At 43.1% G+C, this 18,401-nt stretch overlaps 1 protein-coding gene across 1 annotated transcript; it reads left to right on the top strand.

Moving 5' to 3' along the window:
• The first annotated feature begins 10,673 nt into the window (after window positions 1-10,673).
• TMEM18 (transmembrane protein 18) lies at window positions 10,674-17,896 on the top strand. The gene is made up of 5 exons (XM_035109926.3): window positions 10,674-11,072; window positions 11,846-11,966; window positions 12,879-12,933; window positions 14,515-14,608; window positions 16,347-17,896. Exons 1-5 carry the CDS (start codon window positions 11,031-11,033, stop codon window positions 16,440-16,442), a joined length of 408 nt encoding a protein of 135 aa, XP_034965817.2. The 5' UTR covers window positions 10,674-11,030; the 3' UTR covers window positions 16,443-17,896.
• Window positions 17,897-18,401: the final 505 nt, after the last annotated feature.

Genomic DNA, 18,401 nt, shown 5'->3' with positions numbered 1-18,401 from the left:
CGCGGACAACGCTGGGGTTGAGGCGCTCATCTCACTTTACTGGTCGAGGGAGCCGGCGTACAGCTTCCGGGTCATGCGGCCAACATGACTAAGCTGCTTCTGGCGGACCAGAGCAGCGCACGGAAACGCCGTTTACCTTCCCGCCGGAGCGGTAACTATTTATCTACTTGCACTTTGCTGTGCTTTCAAACTGCTAGGTTGGCAGAAGCAGGGACCGAGCAACGGGAGCTCACCAGTCGCGGGGATTCGAACCGCCGACCTTCCAATCGGCAAGCCCTAGGCTCTGCGGTTTAACCCACAGCGCCACGCGTGTCCCTGTCGGTGTAGCTGCTATTAAATTGTGTGTGTGGCAATCACACAGCAACACTAGTGTAGAATCACAGCTGGGCAGTGGTGATGGTGAAGGTGTGCCAAAGGTCTGACCATTTTTTAAAAAAAGAAATCATAAAAATAATTAAGTAGGATGGTTGTACAAGGATTAGAAAAATAGGCAGGGTGCCTTATACAGACCATCAAAATATTGACTGGCAGTGGTTTCCCAGGTTGCCCAGGCTGGCCCAGAAGCGAATGCATCATTCCAGCTGAGAAGACTCCCCAATCCTGTTCTAGACCCACACTTCTGCTTGTCTCATGCCTAGAAGGCATGGGTCTGAGCAGATTTCCACCTGTCCTGTGTTTTCTAGCATGGGTCTGAGCTGCTTTCCATTTGCCCTGCTGCTTTTCCCAGGAGCGCTGAATCAGAGCAAACATTGAACCCAATTCTCTTGTGTTATTTTCTTAACCAAAATTAGCAGCTAGGAAGCCGCTGCAGGCCCCCACTCTGGGGTGGAGATATGCAGGTACCTGTCTGTTGCGGCTATTTTCCCGCTAATGGAATAACAACACGAAATCCAGATCAAGGGAACCACCTGGAATTATAGGTTAAATGTCCACCCTCCACCTTGTGCCTGTTTTGATCATAGGGCCCTGTGGCTACTTTGAAGTAAAACACCTCCAAAACACTGGATCACCAGTAACAGATCCCACACATCTGTTTTGGTGTTGAGTCGTGACTGGTTTGGTTGTTTCTAGGTGCTGTGAGCAAAGGACTACGATCCATCTCTGTGCAACTATGGAGATAAAATCTAGAGTTCACCTGTCCTATAGCTCCCTCTGCTGCCATTTCATGAGAGAAAGCTACTATAGAATAAGCAATGGAATGACAAGCGCAGGTAACACTACTTGCATAGAACAGGCCTCTCTTCTGTTACCTTTCTTTTGATGTTTGACCCAAACAAACGAATGATTATCTACTACATAATTTGAAAGGAGGCTTCACTGCAGCTTGGAAGTTTAAGTATTTTTATCCCCATTCAAAAAAAGACCATAAGGTTGCTTTTTGCACAGCTGAAAGGTGTTGCATAGGAAAAAAACCACTCCCAAATCTTTGTTTAGGTTCCTTTCCTTGTTGCTCAAATCCTTATGCAAGAAAGAAAATGCAATTTGTTCACTGTAAGCCTCTTATAACAGCTTTGTGCCCTGTAAATCTTTACCTAATGCTCCATTTCTGTTTCAGTCACAAAATAATAAGTAAGCCCTCAGCTGGAAAGGATTTTCATAAACAAAACTTCCTTTGAAAAGGAAACTTTAATATTTTGCTTTGCGTTCTACGCTTAGCTTATTCATAAAATGATTATCCAGAAATTGGAGTCCAGATTGCAAAGCACATTGGGGAGGTTGGGTGGACTGAAAGTCAGGGCTGTAATCCAAACCACCCATTCGAAGGAAGCAGCCACATTAGCCAGTGGGCTTCATTTCTGAGTAGGGTTGGAGGCAGAACTTAATGAGAAACTACCCAATCCACACTTCAGGCCAATATGCAAAGCGAAAAACAGCTATTCTTCAAAATTCGCACTTTGCTGGGTTTTGCAATGCATTCCTCCAACTGAGCATGCACAAAAGTGCATGTTAGTAGAGGAAATAACATACAAATCTGCATTATATTGGGGACAATGCCTTGCCAAAAGAAAAAGGAAAAAAAGTATATTAACCAAAACTGCGTACTAAAATGTATTTCACTAAAATGGCAATAAATTTTCAGGAGGATTTTGGGTGTTTTTTTAATGCAAATTGCTGTGGAATTGTGTAGAACTGGATTTAAGATTGGGAAAATGAGAAGAAACTGAGACATCAAAAATTAGCAGATTTTTCAGTCCCTATTGGTCAGTAGGCATACATAGGTCTGTACTGTAAAATACCCATTTCATTCTCTAATACTTAAAGGGGGGGGGAATCCTCCTTCATGCCCTACTTTCCCACTGCTTATTACTTCCTCTCTTAATAGAGGTCTCTTCAAGAGTTGCAAGTCATTCCTTGATGTTTGGGGTCATTAGCTCTCTGAATTTGATATGTACAAAATGGAACAAGGATCAAGGGGAAAGATCAATCGTAAGGGGAATACTTTTCTTGTAAATAGTTTGCTATCTGGCATTCTTTCCCTTATTCAGAAATAAAGGGAAATTAATTCTGCTAAGGAGAAAGAGACCACTTATTTTGTTCAGGACTCCTGCTTTGCGCATATATATATATATATATATATATATATATATATATATATATATGCAATAGCTGTATGATTCATTTGCATTATAAAGGATGTAATGAAATAATTGCTTTCCCTGTTTCCCTGCAAAGCATGCTTGGTAGCACTTATGATTCATAAGCTGGCAACATAGGAAACCTTTATTAAATTCATTATCCGTGCAGTTTTGCTAATCTACACCTCTTTTTATTCTCCTCCCGGTCTGCTTCAGTCGTTTAGTTCTGGAAATTCCCCGAACTGTTAAGGCTCAACAGGTATTTCAATCCGACTTGCTAATGTTGTAATGATCGGGGTGACACACCTGCAATTTGCAGAGTCTCTTGAGCTGCCACAAAGCAACACTTGTGTGCAATCTCAGCACTTCTGCTTCTCCGCGGAGCATCTCTCGCTTCTCCGCTGTAATGTAAAGCAGGTTTCCAGGAATAAGCCTGCAGCGCCAAGGAACAGATAGGCGTATTCACATTGGATTTTGCTTTTCAGATTTCAATGCTCCCGGGACTACGATGCGTGTAAAGGACCCACCTGGTCTCGCAGTGATAATAATGTTATTAATCACTGAGACCAAATGCCGCTGGAATAACAGCAAAGAAGAGTTTGGATTTGATACAGTATTCCGCTTTATCACTACCCGAAGGAGTCTCAAAGCGGCTAACATTCTCCTTTCCCTTCCTCCCCCACAACAAACACTCTGTGAGGTGAGTGGGGCTGAGAGACTTCAGAGAAGTGTGACTAGCCCAAGGTCACCCAGCAGCTGCATGTGGAGGAGCGGAGACGCTCTTAACCACTACACCACACTGGCTCTCACACTGGCTAAATCACTGTAACCAAATCAAACATGCATTGCTGCGCGTGGACTTGATTTCTGCCTGCTCCTTCGATCCATTTAACCGCAAACCAGGGAAGCAAGTAACCACTATGAGCCATTGTGAGATCAAGACGAAATGGACTGATTCCTTTTAAGATGCCGAATAAATTTACATCTCATATAGGGTAATTGGAACCCAGAAGGATCCCCTGTATAAAGAATTAGATTCTGAAGTCTATACTGTAAAATCAATTGATTCGTCTCCACTCTCAGACAGAAGTAGGTGGCTGTTGAGTTTAAAACAGAGGAATATTTCTTAACCTTTCTAAGCCCAAAGGCCTCGTTTCCTTCGGGACAAACGCCTGGGAGTCTCATGTGCTCAGGGCCAGAGTGGGAAAAGCAACTAAGGTGAATTTTCCTTTTGTATGTTAGGCTAACTTGTCCACACACTCCTCTCTCTCAACGATCCGGGCACCTAAGAGGCATTATCAGCGTTCAAGGAACAGAGTCATAGCCATGCAGCAGCAACAACAACTCAGGAGGGTACAGAGTAGAGCTGGTGACCTGCAGCCCAGATAGAGAAGTCTGAAGGGCTGGATTCAATCTGAGGTTCCCCATCCCACCCCTCCAATGTTAATTATCCCCCCCCCACTGCAAACTGCTACAACTGCACTTAGGGTTGGATCCAGAGCTCTCGTGAGTTCCGCTCACAGGATGGTCCTAATGTAATACTAAGTCTTTATTAATTAGCCAAGGGCCATCAATTGTACAAAAAACCACTGAAAGCATCATGGTAAGAACAGAACACCACATTTAGTCTTCCATGCTCCAACAGTACTGATGGACAAAAGCACATTATGAAAAGGGCATCTATTGCTACATATATTTTAATTTGACTTTTGATGTTTAGCTCAAGCTTGATAACCAGCCCTTTCCCCACTTTAATTGTTCCAGATCGCATTGGCAGTCAGCCAAACAGGATCCAGCCCATTCCTTTTTTAATAGACAGGACTTCAGCTAGCATGCAGGCAGGTATTCCAACAGGTACAGGTGTCTCACCTGCTGCCACTGGAAGAAGCGGGGAGGGCAATTTTGTCTATTCCCACTTGCAAAGCTGCTCCAAATCATTCAGGGTCCTTACAGAATGGGGTGAGGGGTAACATGGAATGCTTGCAGGAGGAATTAGTTGCAATTTCCTTCCACCATTCCTCCAGAGAAAGCTTTTCTGCTTGATCTCAGTTCCTTCCACATTTTCCTCTACTGTGGCAGAATTTAGCTGTACAAACAGGGAAAGGACACGAAATTTAAAGACACTTTTAAGAACAGGGGATTATTAGCATTTAAGGCAATTACAATTTTTGATGGTTCCCAGCCCTTTAAAATGCAGCAAAGTTTGTGCTAATGCATTCATAATTTCAACATCTCGTACGGCTTTAAAAGAGGCATTCTCTTTAGACATAATTAAGTTGCATACCCCTAATATTATCTCTAAGTCGGACAGTTTCCCATCTGCCTCCATTATCCTTCAAACCATTTGCTCACATTAATTTTTTTTTCCCTGGCAGTAATTGTTTCGTACAGGGAGTCCAGTTGTTAGGTTGTAATATCTCTCATAACTTCTGGAAATGTAAATCATTTCAAAGTCTGCAAATGAGATGTCGCCCGAAGATAAAAGAACACTCTCAGGAAGATGTACAGCTAACAGAAATGCTTCCGAGATCCATGCTCACACCCTTGTAATCTGTGTCAGAATCTTTGAGAATAGTCACACAAAAACCTACGTTACAATTTGGAAAAGAACCCACTTTATGTGTGCCTGACACCTCCCTGTCCCAGCTGCAAGTGGAAATGTTGTCTGCCACATCCCATTAAGTAGTTTGCCTTCTTTCGGCTTGCTTTCTTACTACTTAAAAACTCATTTGGTGTGATTTTATTTAGCAATGCATATGAAATGATACTATTGTCTCTGAAATAGGGCACCCTTAAGATGTTGTTGTTGTTTAGTCGTTTAGTCGTGTCCGACTCTTCGTGACCCCATGGACCATAGCACGCCAGGCACTCCTGTCTTCCACTGCCTCAAACTCAAGGTCTAAACCACTGAGCCTCTTGGGCTTGCCGATCAGAAGGTCAGCGGTTCGAATCCCCATGACGGGGTGAGCTCCCATTGCTCTGCCCCAGCTCCTGCCAACCTAGCAGTTTGAAAGCACGTGAAAGTGCAAGTAGATAAATAGGTACCGCTCTGGCAGGAAGGTAAACGGCATTTCCGTGTGCTGCTCTGGTTCGCCAGAAGCGGCTTAGTCATGCTGGTCACATGACCCGGAAAAACTGTCTGCGGGCAAACGCTGGCTCCCTCGGCCTGTAAAGCGAGATAAGCGCCACAACCCCAGAGTCGTCTGCGACTGGACATAACTGTCAAGGGTCCTTTACCTTTTCAGTAACAAGGAGGAGTTATCAAAATAGGTAGGGATTCCCATTCTACTTGATTGTGATGCGAGGTCATAATTAATAGGGACAGCTAAACAAGAAACTGCAGTTCTTCTAAATAAACTGGGGCTAGATGTTTCACCATTAGACCCTGTAGCAGAGGGTTTAGATGACGAGGGTCAGGGAGGGGGGTTTGCTGTGGTTTATAGAAATTCCATCTGCTTCTCCAGGCTCCCTGTCCAGTTGAGTGGGGATCTAGAGTGTTTGCTCATGGCATTAGGTAATCAAAACAGATTAGGGTCTTTGCCGGTTTAGCGCCCGCCTCACTGCCCAGCAGTCTCCCTGCCTGATCTTACAGTGCTGGTTTCAGAGTTGGTCTTGGGGACTCTAAGGCTGCTAATTTCGGGCAGGGCTTTTTTTCAGCCAGAACTTTCCAGCAGTCAGTTCTGGCACCTCTCAAGTAGGTGCCATTGCTATTATTAGAGAACAAAGGAGGTGTTCATGGTGAGTTCCAGCACTTTTCTAGAAAAATAGCACTGGTTTGGGGGGATGTCAATATCTATGCTGAGGCGATTAGCTCAGGACTTCATGGCTGCCATGACAACCATGGGGCTCTCCCAACATGTCACCAGCCCAACACATGTGGCAGGCCACACTTTGGACCATGTTTTCTCAACTAGGCAGGAAGAAGGTGATCTGAAAGTGGGGGATATTGACATCCATCCTTTGTCATGGTCAGATCACTTCCGGTTGAGATTTAGGCTTTCAGCGCCTTTCCCTCTCTGTAGAGGCTTTTTTCTGTCTGTTGACATTTTTAGAGTTTTATATTTTATTAGCTTATTCTCTGCCGTCTTCCACCCTCCATTTTACTCCTATTTGCTTAAAAATCAGTTCTGCAGTGTTTTTTATATTTGATTAAGGGTGAAAACTGCCTTGAGTGTTTCTTTTGAGATTGGATGAAATTATTAGACCCTACATTTTCAAACAAAATATTGTGCATTTTCCTCTTGTGCTTTACGAAGGTCTGTGGGAGCCAAGAAGACACCCATAGCTTTTCATCTCTTTAAACTTTGGACTTAACGAGCAGTAGGATTTTAAACGCCACTGAGAAAACCAGTGTGAAATACTGGGGGGAAATGTACACCAACTAGAGCTCCTGGGTAGAAGGGTGGAATATAGATGTAATATAAAAATAAAGTGGCCATGCAAATAGTACCAAACTTGAGCTCTTTCACTGCTGGTAAAGTCCAATGTGCCGAATCTAGAAATGCAAGATATAAATTATACAGCAAAAGTCCACAACATGCCCATTAATTCTTCTTCCTCTTTTAGTTAACAAGAGCACATTGGTTTTACCTTTAAACCATTTAAAAGTCGACATGATGCTCACTTGCTGTTTTTCATTTCTGCACTGTGGGCTGGAGGTAGCTTGTCATCCGAGGTGTATTAACTGGTGTGAAAGCGACGAGGGGAATATTTTGACACATGTCAAATCAGAATAATAGCTGTATTTTCCTCAGACAGCAGAAGGAGATACTTATAAAATTCCAGGGTGCTCTTCATTTCCTGTCACCACCTGGGACAGGTGCAATTATATTACAGATGTCACTTTTTCCTTATTAACATTTTATTGAATTATTTTCCCTCTCCTTTATACAACATAAATGGACACAACAGCTAATTTTAATCCTCTTCCTTACATTTTCTGTCTTTATTCTTTGACATGGATGCATAATTCAATTTACATCCAGTTGTCTTCCTTCTACTATTAATCCACACCCCCCCCCCTGCAAATAAACAAAACAAAAAGTTAGTGTGAGCTGCTGCAGAGGTTTGGCCTTCAAACTGTATTCAAAACCTAGTTCACCCAGACTCTTTTATTTATTCCTTCTGTGCCTACCCATATCTATGGTCCTTCAATATTCCCTGGCACCATCATCTGACCACTTCACAAATTTAGTGGCTGGCTAGGATGCTAGGGGCCATGTAATCCCACAGCTAGGACACTGACGGAAAATAAAAAGGCTGAATTTCGATGTAAAACAGTGAAACGCAAAGTTTCAGAAGTTGAGGAGAATGCTTCCTAGACCTGTACCAAGTTGCTAAGGAACTATTTCAAGGAGAGAACGATATCGGATGCCTATGAGAAAAAGCAGGCTTGTCATTCTAAAATGGCTATCATCCAGAATGTTTGATAAGGAAAGTGAGCCTCTCTGACTGCTATGCAGTTTGTGAAACATTTTCAGCAACCTATAACAGAGTGTTTGATAAGAAAAGTTTGGAAGGAAAGATTGCAGCATCAACCTCCACAGTAGATGAAGCAGCTAAAACTGCTAACTCAGCTGTGAACGTGGAAGTTAAACACAAATAACAAATTTTAAAATTTAGATATGCTCAGGAAACTATGTATCTTATATAGTTAACTATGTATCTATATTTCTGTCTGTTTCTGTAAGTTGTTTTGGCTTGCTCTGGGCAAGATAAAGCAACTAACAAATTCACTAAATAAAACCAACATAATCATCTCTTCATCTTAAACTAGAATACCAGGACAACATATCACAAAAAGTTAACCTGAGAGTGAGGGGCATGGAAGAGGGAGTAGAAGCTAAGGATTTGAAAGTATTCATTCTTAATTGGATCCCTTCCCATCTTCCTGATTTTGAACTCTCTAAAACTGACCTAGAGCGAGCCCACTGGGAAATAGGTCTCAGGCCAGAGATATTGTAATTTTTTTTTTACTGTTACGCCCAAAAAGAAGAATTGATATGACATTTACAGGGAGTTAAAGGCATCTATAAATCGGCAAACAAATATAGTGGTACCTTGGTAGTCGAACAGCTTGGCTTGTGAACAAATCGGCTCCCGAATGCCGCAAACCCGGAAGTGAGTGTTCCGGTTTGCGAACGTTTTTAATAAGCCAAACGTCTAACACAACTTCCACAGCTTCCAATTGAGTGCAGGAAGCTCCTGCAGCCAATCAAAAGCCGCACCTTGGTATTTGAACAGTTTGAGGTGTCGAACAGACTCCTGGAAAGGATTAAGTTCGTGAACCAAGGTACCACTGTACAAATTTTGCAAGATGTCTTCCAGGGCACACTTCAGCGCTGTAGAGAATTCAAACCAGTGGGGGTGTCTAATATAATTTCTAAAAGATGGGGTACCGTAATTCAGTATGTATTCACAACTAACAAATTGCATTATTTTCCTTACCATTTACTTTCAACTTTTCTTTATTTAAGCACCTCCTCTGCGCCCCAAAAAATGATGAGACAGAGCTGAGGTGTCTAAACCACACAATACAAAAGCACTTGTCTGAACTTTAAAAGAAAAGGCAATCATTTGAAATCTTCTTAAATTCTTAATCTTCCATCTCAAAGGTTAATGAAATTGTAACCAAAATATTTAATGGTACATGCCTATATCCTTCCTTTTCTCCATTGTATTCTCCATTATTTTGAGTTCAGACCAAAAATAGCATCTACAATTGTCCTTTTCCCCCTAGAATGGCCTCCTGTGAAGCTTTCTTGATCCCATTAGTGTCATCTAGCAAAATAACAATAATCTGTCCACTTTAAAGCCCTCCAGAGTGATCGCAACATTATAAAAGTTCTTCTTTGCTACGCAAGCCTTATATTTTAATTTTTCCAGGAAGGTGTTCAATTCTCAGTTAACATTTAGAGGGACGTAAGAGATTTTAAGTAGCCCGATTACTATACCAAACACCGTAAGTAATCACAAAACAATAAAATTGTTTAGGGAAATTTTTAATATTTGAAGTTTTATTCTGTTTTTAGTGTTCTGTTGGGAGCTGCCCAGAGTGGCTGGGGTATAAATAATGGATATAAATAATAAATTTGTTGTTGTTGTTGTTGTTGTTGTTGTTGTTGTTGTTTTGTTAAAGCTGCAAGTTTCCTTCGTTGAAAATCCAACTGTTGTGAATTTGCCTGACTTTATTATTTTGATTTTAAAAAACCTACATAAAACACCACACAAAATAAAACGCTAAAACCAGGGGGGCCCAAGGGGCGGAGGTCTGACCAAGAAAGAAAAAACTTTCAAACAATGCAGAGACCAGATAAAGTGCGGCTCTTTCCAGCTCACTAAGCCCCCAACCCACATGTGTGTGTCATGTATGATCTAGCTGAAATTCATGCATTGCAGGAGGTTGGACTACTTGACGCTCAGAGTCTCCTTCCAATCTAGCAATACTATGATGCTATGATTCCAGCAGATGGTGACAGCAGTCACGAAATTAAGAGACACCTGCTTCTTGGGACAAAAGCAATGGCAAACCTAGACAGCATCTTAAAAAGCAGAGACATCACCTTGCCGACAAAGGTCCCTATAGTTAAAGCTATGGTTTTCTCAGTAGTGATGTATGGAAGTGAGAGCTGAACCATAAAGAAGGATTGATGCTTTTGAATTATGGTGCTGGAGGAGACTCTTGAGAGTCCCATGGACTGCAAGAAGATCAAACCTATCCATTCTGAAGGAAACCAGCCCTGAGTGCTCACTGGAAGGACAGATCCTGAAGTTGAGGCTCCAATACTTTGGCCACCTCATGAGAAGAGAAGACTCCCTGGAAAAGAGCCTGATGTTGGGAAAGATTGAGGGCACTAGGAGAAGGGATGAGATGGTTGGACAGTGTTCTCGAAGCTACTAACATGAGTCTGACCAAACTGCGGGAAGCAGTGGAAGACAGGAGTGCCTGGCGTGCTCTGGTCCATGGGGTCACAAAGAGTCGGACACGACTAAACAACATAACTCCAAACCCTCGCAGCTTTACCGGTATATATGGCTTCCAAATCCCACCCACCCCCAATAAAAGAGCCTCGCGAGAGAGCTGCGAAGATCCCGCCCATTTAAGGGGATGGGGAAAAACAAATCTTTCCTCCTGTCCACGCCTCCAGGCGGGATTATCGTGAGGACAGAGGGAGTTTCTCTCCTCCCCCGCAAACTTGTTCCAAATGGAACTTTAATGCACATCCTTCCGGATTCTAATTGGACTCAGTTCTAACTGTAGTGCAGCGCGCGCCACGGAAGCGGGAGAGGGAGAAGGGAAGAGAAGGCGGCTCCATCCTCCCAACATTTACGCAGCGTTACGCATCGCGCATGGCGGAATTGGCGCTGAATCCGGAAGGGCGCCGTGTCGACTGACTTCAAGCGGAGAGGCGGGCGGGTGTTTTCCGCCCTTCCTTCCTGCTTCTCTCCCGGACTATGGAGCTTCCGAGGCACGTTGGAGTCTCCAGGATCCTGACGGTAATTCCTCTAGCCGTGCCATAGACGCCCGCACCGTCTCTCTGTGTGCGTCTTTTTTTTCTTCCCCTCACCATTTTGGTCGGGGTGCTGGCATGGCGTTATTGCATCCTGGGAAAGAAGGGGGAGGCATCGCGCGCAGTTTTAACTTGCTCAGAGCAGGAGAAGCAGGCCGGGGGCTTCCCCTTTGCTTTCTCTTGCCGCGTTTGTTTTCTGGCGGAACAAGCTGCTTGCAATGGAAAAGGCGCGCCCGTCTTTGCAGCAAGATATTTCTCCGCCTTCCAACCTGCTGGCGTGCTTGGGGATATATTGTGCGTCTCCCGCAGCTCCAACATAGCCTCCGTTGGAGAAAAATGATCCATGTAACTTTTTCCAAAAGCATGCTTATGTTTAGAAGAGGAGTTGCAACTACAAAACCAGTAGTGGTTGTTTCTCTGGGTTATTTACTAAATGAAATAATGTTTAGTGTTTCTCAAACTTGAGTCCCCAGCTGTTGTTCGATTGCAGCTCCCGTCATGCCTGGCCACAGGCCCTACTAGCTAAGGATGATGGGAATTGTAGTCCAACAATAACTGTCGATATTTGAGCTGCAGCTCCAAACCAAATAACATTTATTGCGAAATATATTCTCAAAAGAGATTGTTGCACCTTTGCTGAAGTTCATCAGTTTATGAGGGGCAATGTAGGTTTTCCATCCCCCTGAAAGGGTGATTGATCTGTTGTCTGCATTTGATAGCAGAATTCTAATAGATTTTTTTTTCCTGATTTGCTCATAGGACACAGATTGGACCGAACCATGGATCCTAGGTCTTGTATTTTTCCACATAGCTTACGTCTTCCTCACTTACCTGTCATTCCAGCACTATCGTCTGCAAATAGGGCACTTCCTTTCGATCAGTGAGTATTGAATGAAGTATTGTTTATGATATTGTTGCTCTGAAGTTAGCACCTGGGTATGTTTTAAAGGAATTAATGCAGTCATTTTCATTCTCTGCCTATCTCTGTAACCTTACTAAACTATATAGTATGCGTTTCTGCACAATGTACGTTAGTGTTGATCGCTTTCAAATTGGGATATGACATATTGGGGTATCTATTCCAATGTGCACAAAGTATTAGAGAAATTTTCTAAAAGCATATTTTTCATCAGCATTCGGTCTGTCCTTCTCGTACCCTTTACTGTTAGCATGTTGAGAAAATGACCCCGCTTCAGTGTAAGATTCTAGAATTTTAAAGTTTGTATTCATAGCTTGGCATCCTTGTATTTTTGTTGAATCTTCATTTTATTATACTGTAATTGAAAGTTTATGGTTGTAAGCGCTCACTTTTTGCTGTGGCAATAGATATAAATGCCTATATAAATAGAAAATTCAGATATTGAAGTTTACCCTAGCTTGAGTCAGCATGGCTCATAGTCAGGTGTGACAGGACTTGAAGTCTAGCAATGCCTGGAGTGCCACAGGATCTTCATCCATCCCTTACCTGGGCACACCAGTTAAATTTGGAATTGACTATAGAAACATTCTATGAGTAGAATGTGTGCTTTTATTTAAAATGCCTCTCTGGGTTATTTGTGGGGCATAGGAATTCGTTCATTCCTCCCCCCCAAAAAAAAATATTCCGGCCCACACATGGTCTGACGGATGGTGGACCGGCCCACGGCTGAAAAAGGTTGCTGACCCCTGCTATAGGTTCTTCACAGTCTTGCATTTAAGAAAGATGTTCTCTTCGTGGTTTCATTTATCACATGCATTCCCACACTCAGATTCTTTAAAGCTTCAGAATTCTAATTTGTCTTCTTGGTTGTAGTGACCCTGGTATTCTGTGCAGAATATATCAATGAAATTGCTGCTGCAAACTGGAGGTAATGGCATGGACTTTTTGCGCCTGCGTTTATTTTAAATAGCTTTTATCATGCCGAAATTGTTGTCTTATTCTGTTCCCCACAGGTTAATCGGGAAGTTTTTAATGTCTGGTGTTTTTCTATGTTTTATATATGCTGTAAGCCTCCCAGAGTGGCTGGGGAAACCTAGCCAGATGGGCAGGGTATAAATGATAAAATTATTATTATTATTATTGCTACTATTACTATTGTTGAGGTATTTTGAATTTTTGCAATTAGCAGAAGCATTGCTGTATAAATGACATAAATGAATGGTATGTCAGCCTTTGCCAACCTGGTGCCCTCCAAATGTTTTGGACTACATCTCCGACCAGGCCCAGCCAACTGAGGCAGGTGGGAGCTGTAGTTGGAGAGCACTAGATTGGCCCAAAAGGTTAAATTCTTCGCAGCCCTCTTCCAAGAATATATGCATAGGATTGCTGGCTAAGAATCCCATTAATGACAGTGTGAGAGTCTGAGTTCATGCGTAACTCACTGCCATTCAAATCAGTGGCACTTCTGAGTGCTTATGCCCTTTACATTTAGCACCCTATACATTTTCTTACATCAAACAGAAGTCATCCAGATGATGTTAACAGCTCACACATACACCCCCCCCCCCTTTTTAAAGCAAGTTTTCTGGCATAGGGAGAAGCAAAAAAGGTAAAAAAGACACCTCCAATTATTATGTTCATTGCAGTGGTTTACATAACTGCACCTCCTGATAGAAAATGCCAACACTGAACGGCAGGAGTGTTGCAAATATGCTTCCAGATATTCATGGCCGAGTCAAGTCAAACTCTGGGGCAGCAACATGTGAGTTGCAAGAATCTGGTGTCCTTTATTTATTTGGGAAATAAAGATTTCACACCTTGGGTATCTAAAATGAAGCTCTAGAAGCAGTTGGGTCTCCAGCTGTTTTTATAGACTACAGTTCCCATCATCCCTGACCATTGGTTTTGCTAGCTAGGGATGATGGGGGTTTTAGTCCAAGAATAGCTGGAGACCCAATTTTGGGAAATGCTGAGTGTTCAAGGTGAATGTCTTAAAAGGGTTTGTTGACAAAGTGGCTCCTGAAGGTTCTCTTCAACACTGCAGGAACTCGCATTTCACCTTTGCTTACTGAGAAGTTGTGGGCAGTGAAGCAGGCTGGGAGACGAGTTAAGTGTAGATCAGGCATCCCCAAACTGCGGCCCTCCAGATGTTTTGGCCTACAACTCCCATGATCCCTAGCTGACAGGACCAGTGGTCAAGGAAGATGGGAATTGTAGTCCAAAACATCTGGAGGGGCGAAGTTTGGTGTAGATGGTGGAAAACTGACCTGAGGCTAGCTGAACGTTTGCTGCCTACCAAGTGCTGGTGAAAGGCAGAGGAGCAGAAATTCTTGCCATTTCTTGCCAGAATTTCTTGCGAGCCATTGGGAGAACAAAAGTGCCATGTTTTTGTTTCTCGGTAACCGTTAATTTGCATTTGCAGCGACTATACTAGATCATCCATATGAAATAATCACGTGTGTAGTATTGTGTCGGTTTTTACTAACATCTGTTTTAATTTCCTTCGCAGATTGTTCTCGAAGCACCAGTACTTTGATTCAAGAGGAATGTTCATTTCCATAGTGTTCTCCGCACCGTTGCTGCTGAATGCTATCATTATTGTGGTAAGTGCCGCTTCTTTTTTTCTTTTTGCCTTACAAATGTGTGCGTTCAGATGTACAAATGGGGCCTGCAACAGAATGCTGCTATGTGGGTCCAGGGAGCCAGCTATGCCCTTTTCCAGGACAGACCATTATCTCTCTCCCTCCCCAGCACCACCTCAGTCAAAGCATTCCATGCCTACTGTAAGAGAGAGGGCTTGCAGAGAGCAGCCCACTCTGCTTACTTCTACTAGCTGGGAGAGCAGCAGCGAGAGCTGGGAGGGAAAACCAGGAACAGGAAGTGGTAAAGAAGGGTCCAGGGCTCTGCAGAGTCCTGGAGGCTCAGCTCCAGGCTGGGAGTAGGGAAGCAGGGGCAGAGCTAGCTTCAGCAGGGGCTGGAAGGGAGGGGGTATGTAGAAAGGCACCTCAGGAGCCTGGTTTGGGACCACGGAGGACCCGTAGAGCAAGGAGGAGGGGCGTTTGGATGCCCAGTCTTAAAAGGGGGGGTCAGAGCCCGCGAGACGCCATTGCGGGCTTCTGCCCCATGCAGAGCAGACATGATTTGAGACATCTCACCACTGTATATAGCATGCACAATAAAACTCTGAAAATCCAGAGGATGTGTGGAGTGCTTACTCGGGAGTAGCCAACACCCTTCTGTGACACCTACGGAGCATGCTCAGTCCTCACGGGGCTGTTTTGTGGATCCTCGCTTCCACTTAAGGGTTGCTTTTTTTTTTTTGCTAAAGTTTTTTTAAAACAAACAAACAAACAACAACAACTAGAACCTTCTGGGGTTCCCCAAACATCTCAGTTGCTTATGGATGGTGCTGTAAGAATCCACAGTCAGCCCTGAACTTTGGAGTATGTCCCTGATATGACCGGTAAGTCACTCTGGCTCCCACAAGTTCTAACGTTTTCAGAAGCCCTCAGAGCAGGGCCTTCAGTGTGGCTGCCCCTGTTCTGTGGAATAGCATTTCTGTCAATATATGACAGGCATCCACTACCTGCACCTTGTGGAAACAACTGAAGACTATTTGTTCAAAAAAAGCCTTTCCAGTTGGATGAATGGGCCTCTGCCATGGTTGTCTGTTTTGTATTGTTTTTGATTAAAATACATATATATTGGGGAGGGGTGTTAACTGTTGTTTGCTATTTTTATTGTACATCACCTTGTGGCTCTTAGATATAGAAGGCTGTTAACACATCAATAATAACAGCAACAGTAATAAGTGATTAATAATAAGTAAGATAATAATTATTTTCCGGTGCTTTTAATGTGTGATGTTCTGTTGTGTTGTTGTTGTGTTGTTGTATACCCTGTTGGAAGGCAGCCAGGGTGGCTGGGGCAACCCAGTCAGATGGGCAGGGTACAAAAATTTAATGATGATGGTGATATGAAGTAAAGCATTGTTCCTGCTCAAGAATGCCAGCTGGGCATGTTTATTTCATCGCTTTTCCCGATTTTTCCCATTTCCCTTTCCAGCAGACAGCATTCATTGCCCATTGAACATGTTCAGTCCCCATTGACGTGCTTGGATTTTTGCCACCCCTTAGACCTTTTCTTCTGAAGGCTTTGGGGGGAGTGTTTTATACAGATTTCAGGGTCCTCCCCCTCCCAAGTGACATTATACCTCCCTCTTGTACCTGAGTGGTGCTGTTTTGGCTACAGAAGGACCAGCCCTTGGTGAATAGCTGCCTGTTCGTATACAAAAGGACTGCTACTTCACTTGCCTACATAATTATTTGTTTTGCTTTTCAGATTGCTTGGGTTTATAAAACAGTGAATGTAATGGCAGAACTGAAGGTGGCGCAGCAAAAAAGGAAAGCAAGAAGAGAAAATAAGAAAAGTCAATAAATAATGGTTTCTCCTGTAAATGTATGTAGAAGGTGCCATACCAGGCATCCCCAAACTGCGGCCCTCCAGATGTTTTGGCCTACAACTCCCATGATCCCTAGCTAACAGGACCAGTGGTCAGGGAAGATGGGAATTGTAGTCCAAAACATCTGGAGGGCCGAAGTTTGGGAATGCCTGTGCCATACCATCATTCTTAACAATGTGAAGTTGAAAGATTGGAGCTTTTATGCCCTTTTCTTTCCTAAGTCTTACAGGGTTTTTTTTGTCTTTCTCTTAAATGGTTCTTTTAACTTATATTGTCCCCCACTGTGGATTATATCAATGCTGTGTGAGTGGATTTCTGCTCGTGAAGCAGGACTTTGCCTTCCTTCCTTTTATCTTGCAGCCCTCTGTGTTACCCCCAAATCTGCTCTGAAGGTTTCCCCAATCTTCAAGTGTGTGTGTGTGTGACACAACTGTGTGTTTGGGGGGGGGGGAGTCAGTTCTGTGGATGAATGGGCACAATTGGATGTTGCCCTAGGCCAGGCACATCCAACTTTCTAGATACTCTGATCTACCTATTGTCATTGCCAAGAGTTGTTGAGCTTTTTTTGGGGGGGGGGAGTGCCCAGAGTTGTTTGAGGGGGAGAATTACATAAAAACGCTCACACAGCAGTACATCATCAGCTCTCCATAAAACACTCGGCCAACGACGCAGTGAATACAAGCTTTTACAGCGACGGACGGCCGCAGTGAAACATAGTGCAGGGGGAGGGGGGGCAGAGCGATTTATCAGGAGCACACAGGTGATCACTGGTTTTAATCCTTCGATCGACCTGCAGCACCCCCAAAGATCTACCTGTCGATCGCGGTCGACCGGTTGAACATGTCTGTCCTAGGCAAACTACCTTGTTATGAGCCAGTAGTAAATCATTTCATACAATGAATTTAATTGTATACTGTACTGCGTATAAATTAAAAAGTACTTTTATACAGTACCGTAGTTTCTGAGCTACTAATCCTGCATCAAAGTGAGCATTGTGTAACTAGTGTGCCAAAATGCTGATCAAATGTAAAATACCTTTAATTTTTTTAAAAGAAAAACCATCAATTTTAACCTTTCCATTTCCTACCAGTTGAAAACCAGCCTATTGCGTATGCAGTGCCCGTTCTCAAAATTGACGAACTCCATGATTTGTCATCCGTAACAACTGGGTGCCCCCCCCCTCCTTTGGCAACCATTCTGCCACTTGAAGCTCGCAAATGGTTCCCTAGTGCAACGTTTTGTTTTGTAAAGCAACCGTGATTGTGAATCCCAGCATACTTTCTTGGCTATCAGTTCCTTGGACTTAAACTGAGTATTATTTTAAAAGATTTGTACATCTGAGTTGTAAATTAATACTGTATATTGCTGTATATGCCGTGAAATGTGTGTAAGTTTACTGTTTTTACATTAAACTTTTTATTTTATTTTAGGTGTTCGTTGAGTTGTTTATTTGTTATAAAAAGGAGCTATTAAGACACTTGTAAATACATCTAGGCTGCATTTCTGTATGCTCTTACGTGAGAGTACACCTTGCTGGATTCGGTTATCTGTGAGTAGACATGTAGGAATGCAGTGTAAAGTTGAAATCCTATGCAATTTACTAAGGGGTGGGTTTCATTGAACCCAAGTTGCTGAAATCCAACAGTGTCCGACCAGGAGTAGACAGATTTCACCCTCCTCCTGCAGCTTCCTGCATACCCCCAACACCCGTTTTGGGAAATTCTTAGACTTTCCAGAGCAGAAAGGGTTGGCTGAAGAAGCAGAAAAAGGAAAAGTCTCATTGTGTAATGATTATGATGATACATTGATTTATGCCCCACCATTTTCCCTAATGGGACTCAAGACAAATTGCTAAAAACATAGGGGGGGGGAATTGTTTAAAACATTAAAAGAATTAAAATTATACACATATATAAGAACCGTTAAATACATAT

This window comes from Zootoca vivipara, chromosome 3 (genome assembly GCF_965207765.1).
Source record: "Zootoca vivipara chromosome 3, rZooViv2.hap1.1, whole genome shotgun sequence".
Lineage (NCBI taxonomy): Eukaryota > Metazoa > Chordata > Lepidosauria > Squamata > Lacertidae > Zootoca > Zootoca vivipara.
This window is presented reverse-complemented; position numbering and strand designations above follow the sequence as displayed.

What these genes read in the sequence shown, in the direction of transcription:
- TMEM18 (XM_035109926.3), top strand. Translation starts at nt 11,031, where the DNA reads ATGGAGCTTCCGAGGCACGTTGGAGTCTCCAGGATCCTGACG. An exon ending in AGGGCACTTCCTTTCGATCA is followed by an intron (nt 11,967 to 12,878) that starts GTGAGTATTGAA and finishes TCTTGGTTGTAG; the next exon opens with TGACCCTGGTATTCTGTGCA. An exon ending in TGAATGCTATCATTATTGTG is followed by an intron (nt 14,609 to 16,346) that starts GTAAGTGCCGCT and finishes TTTGCTTTTCAG; the next exon opens with ATTGCTTGGGTTTATAAAAC.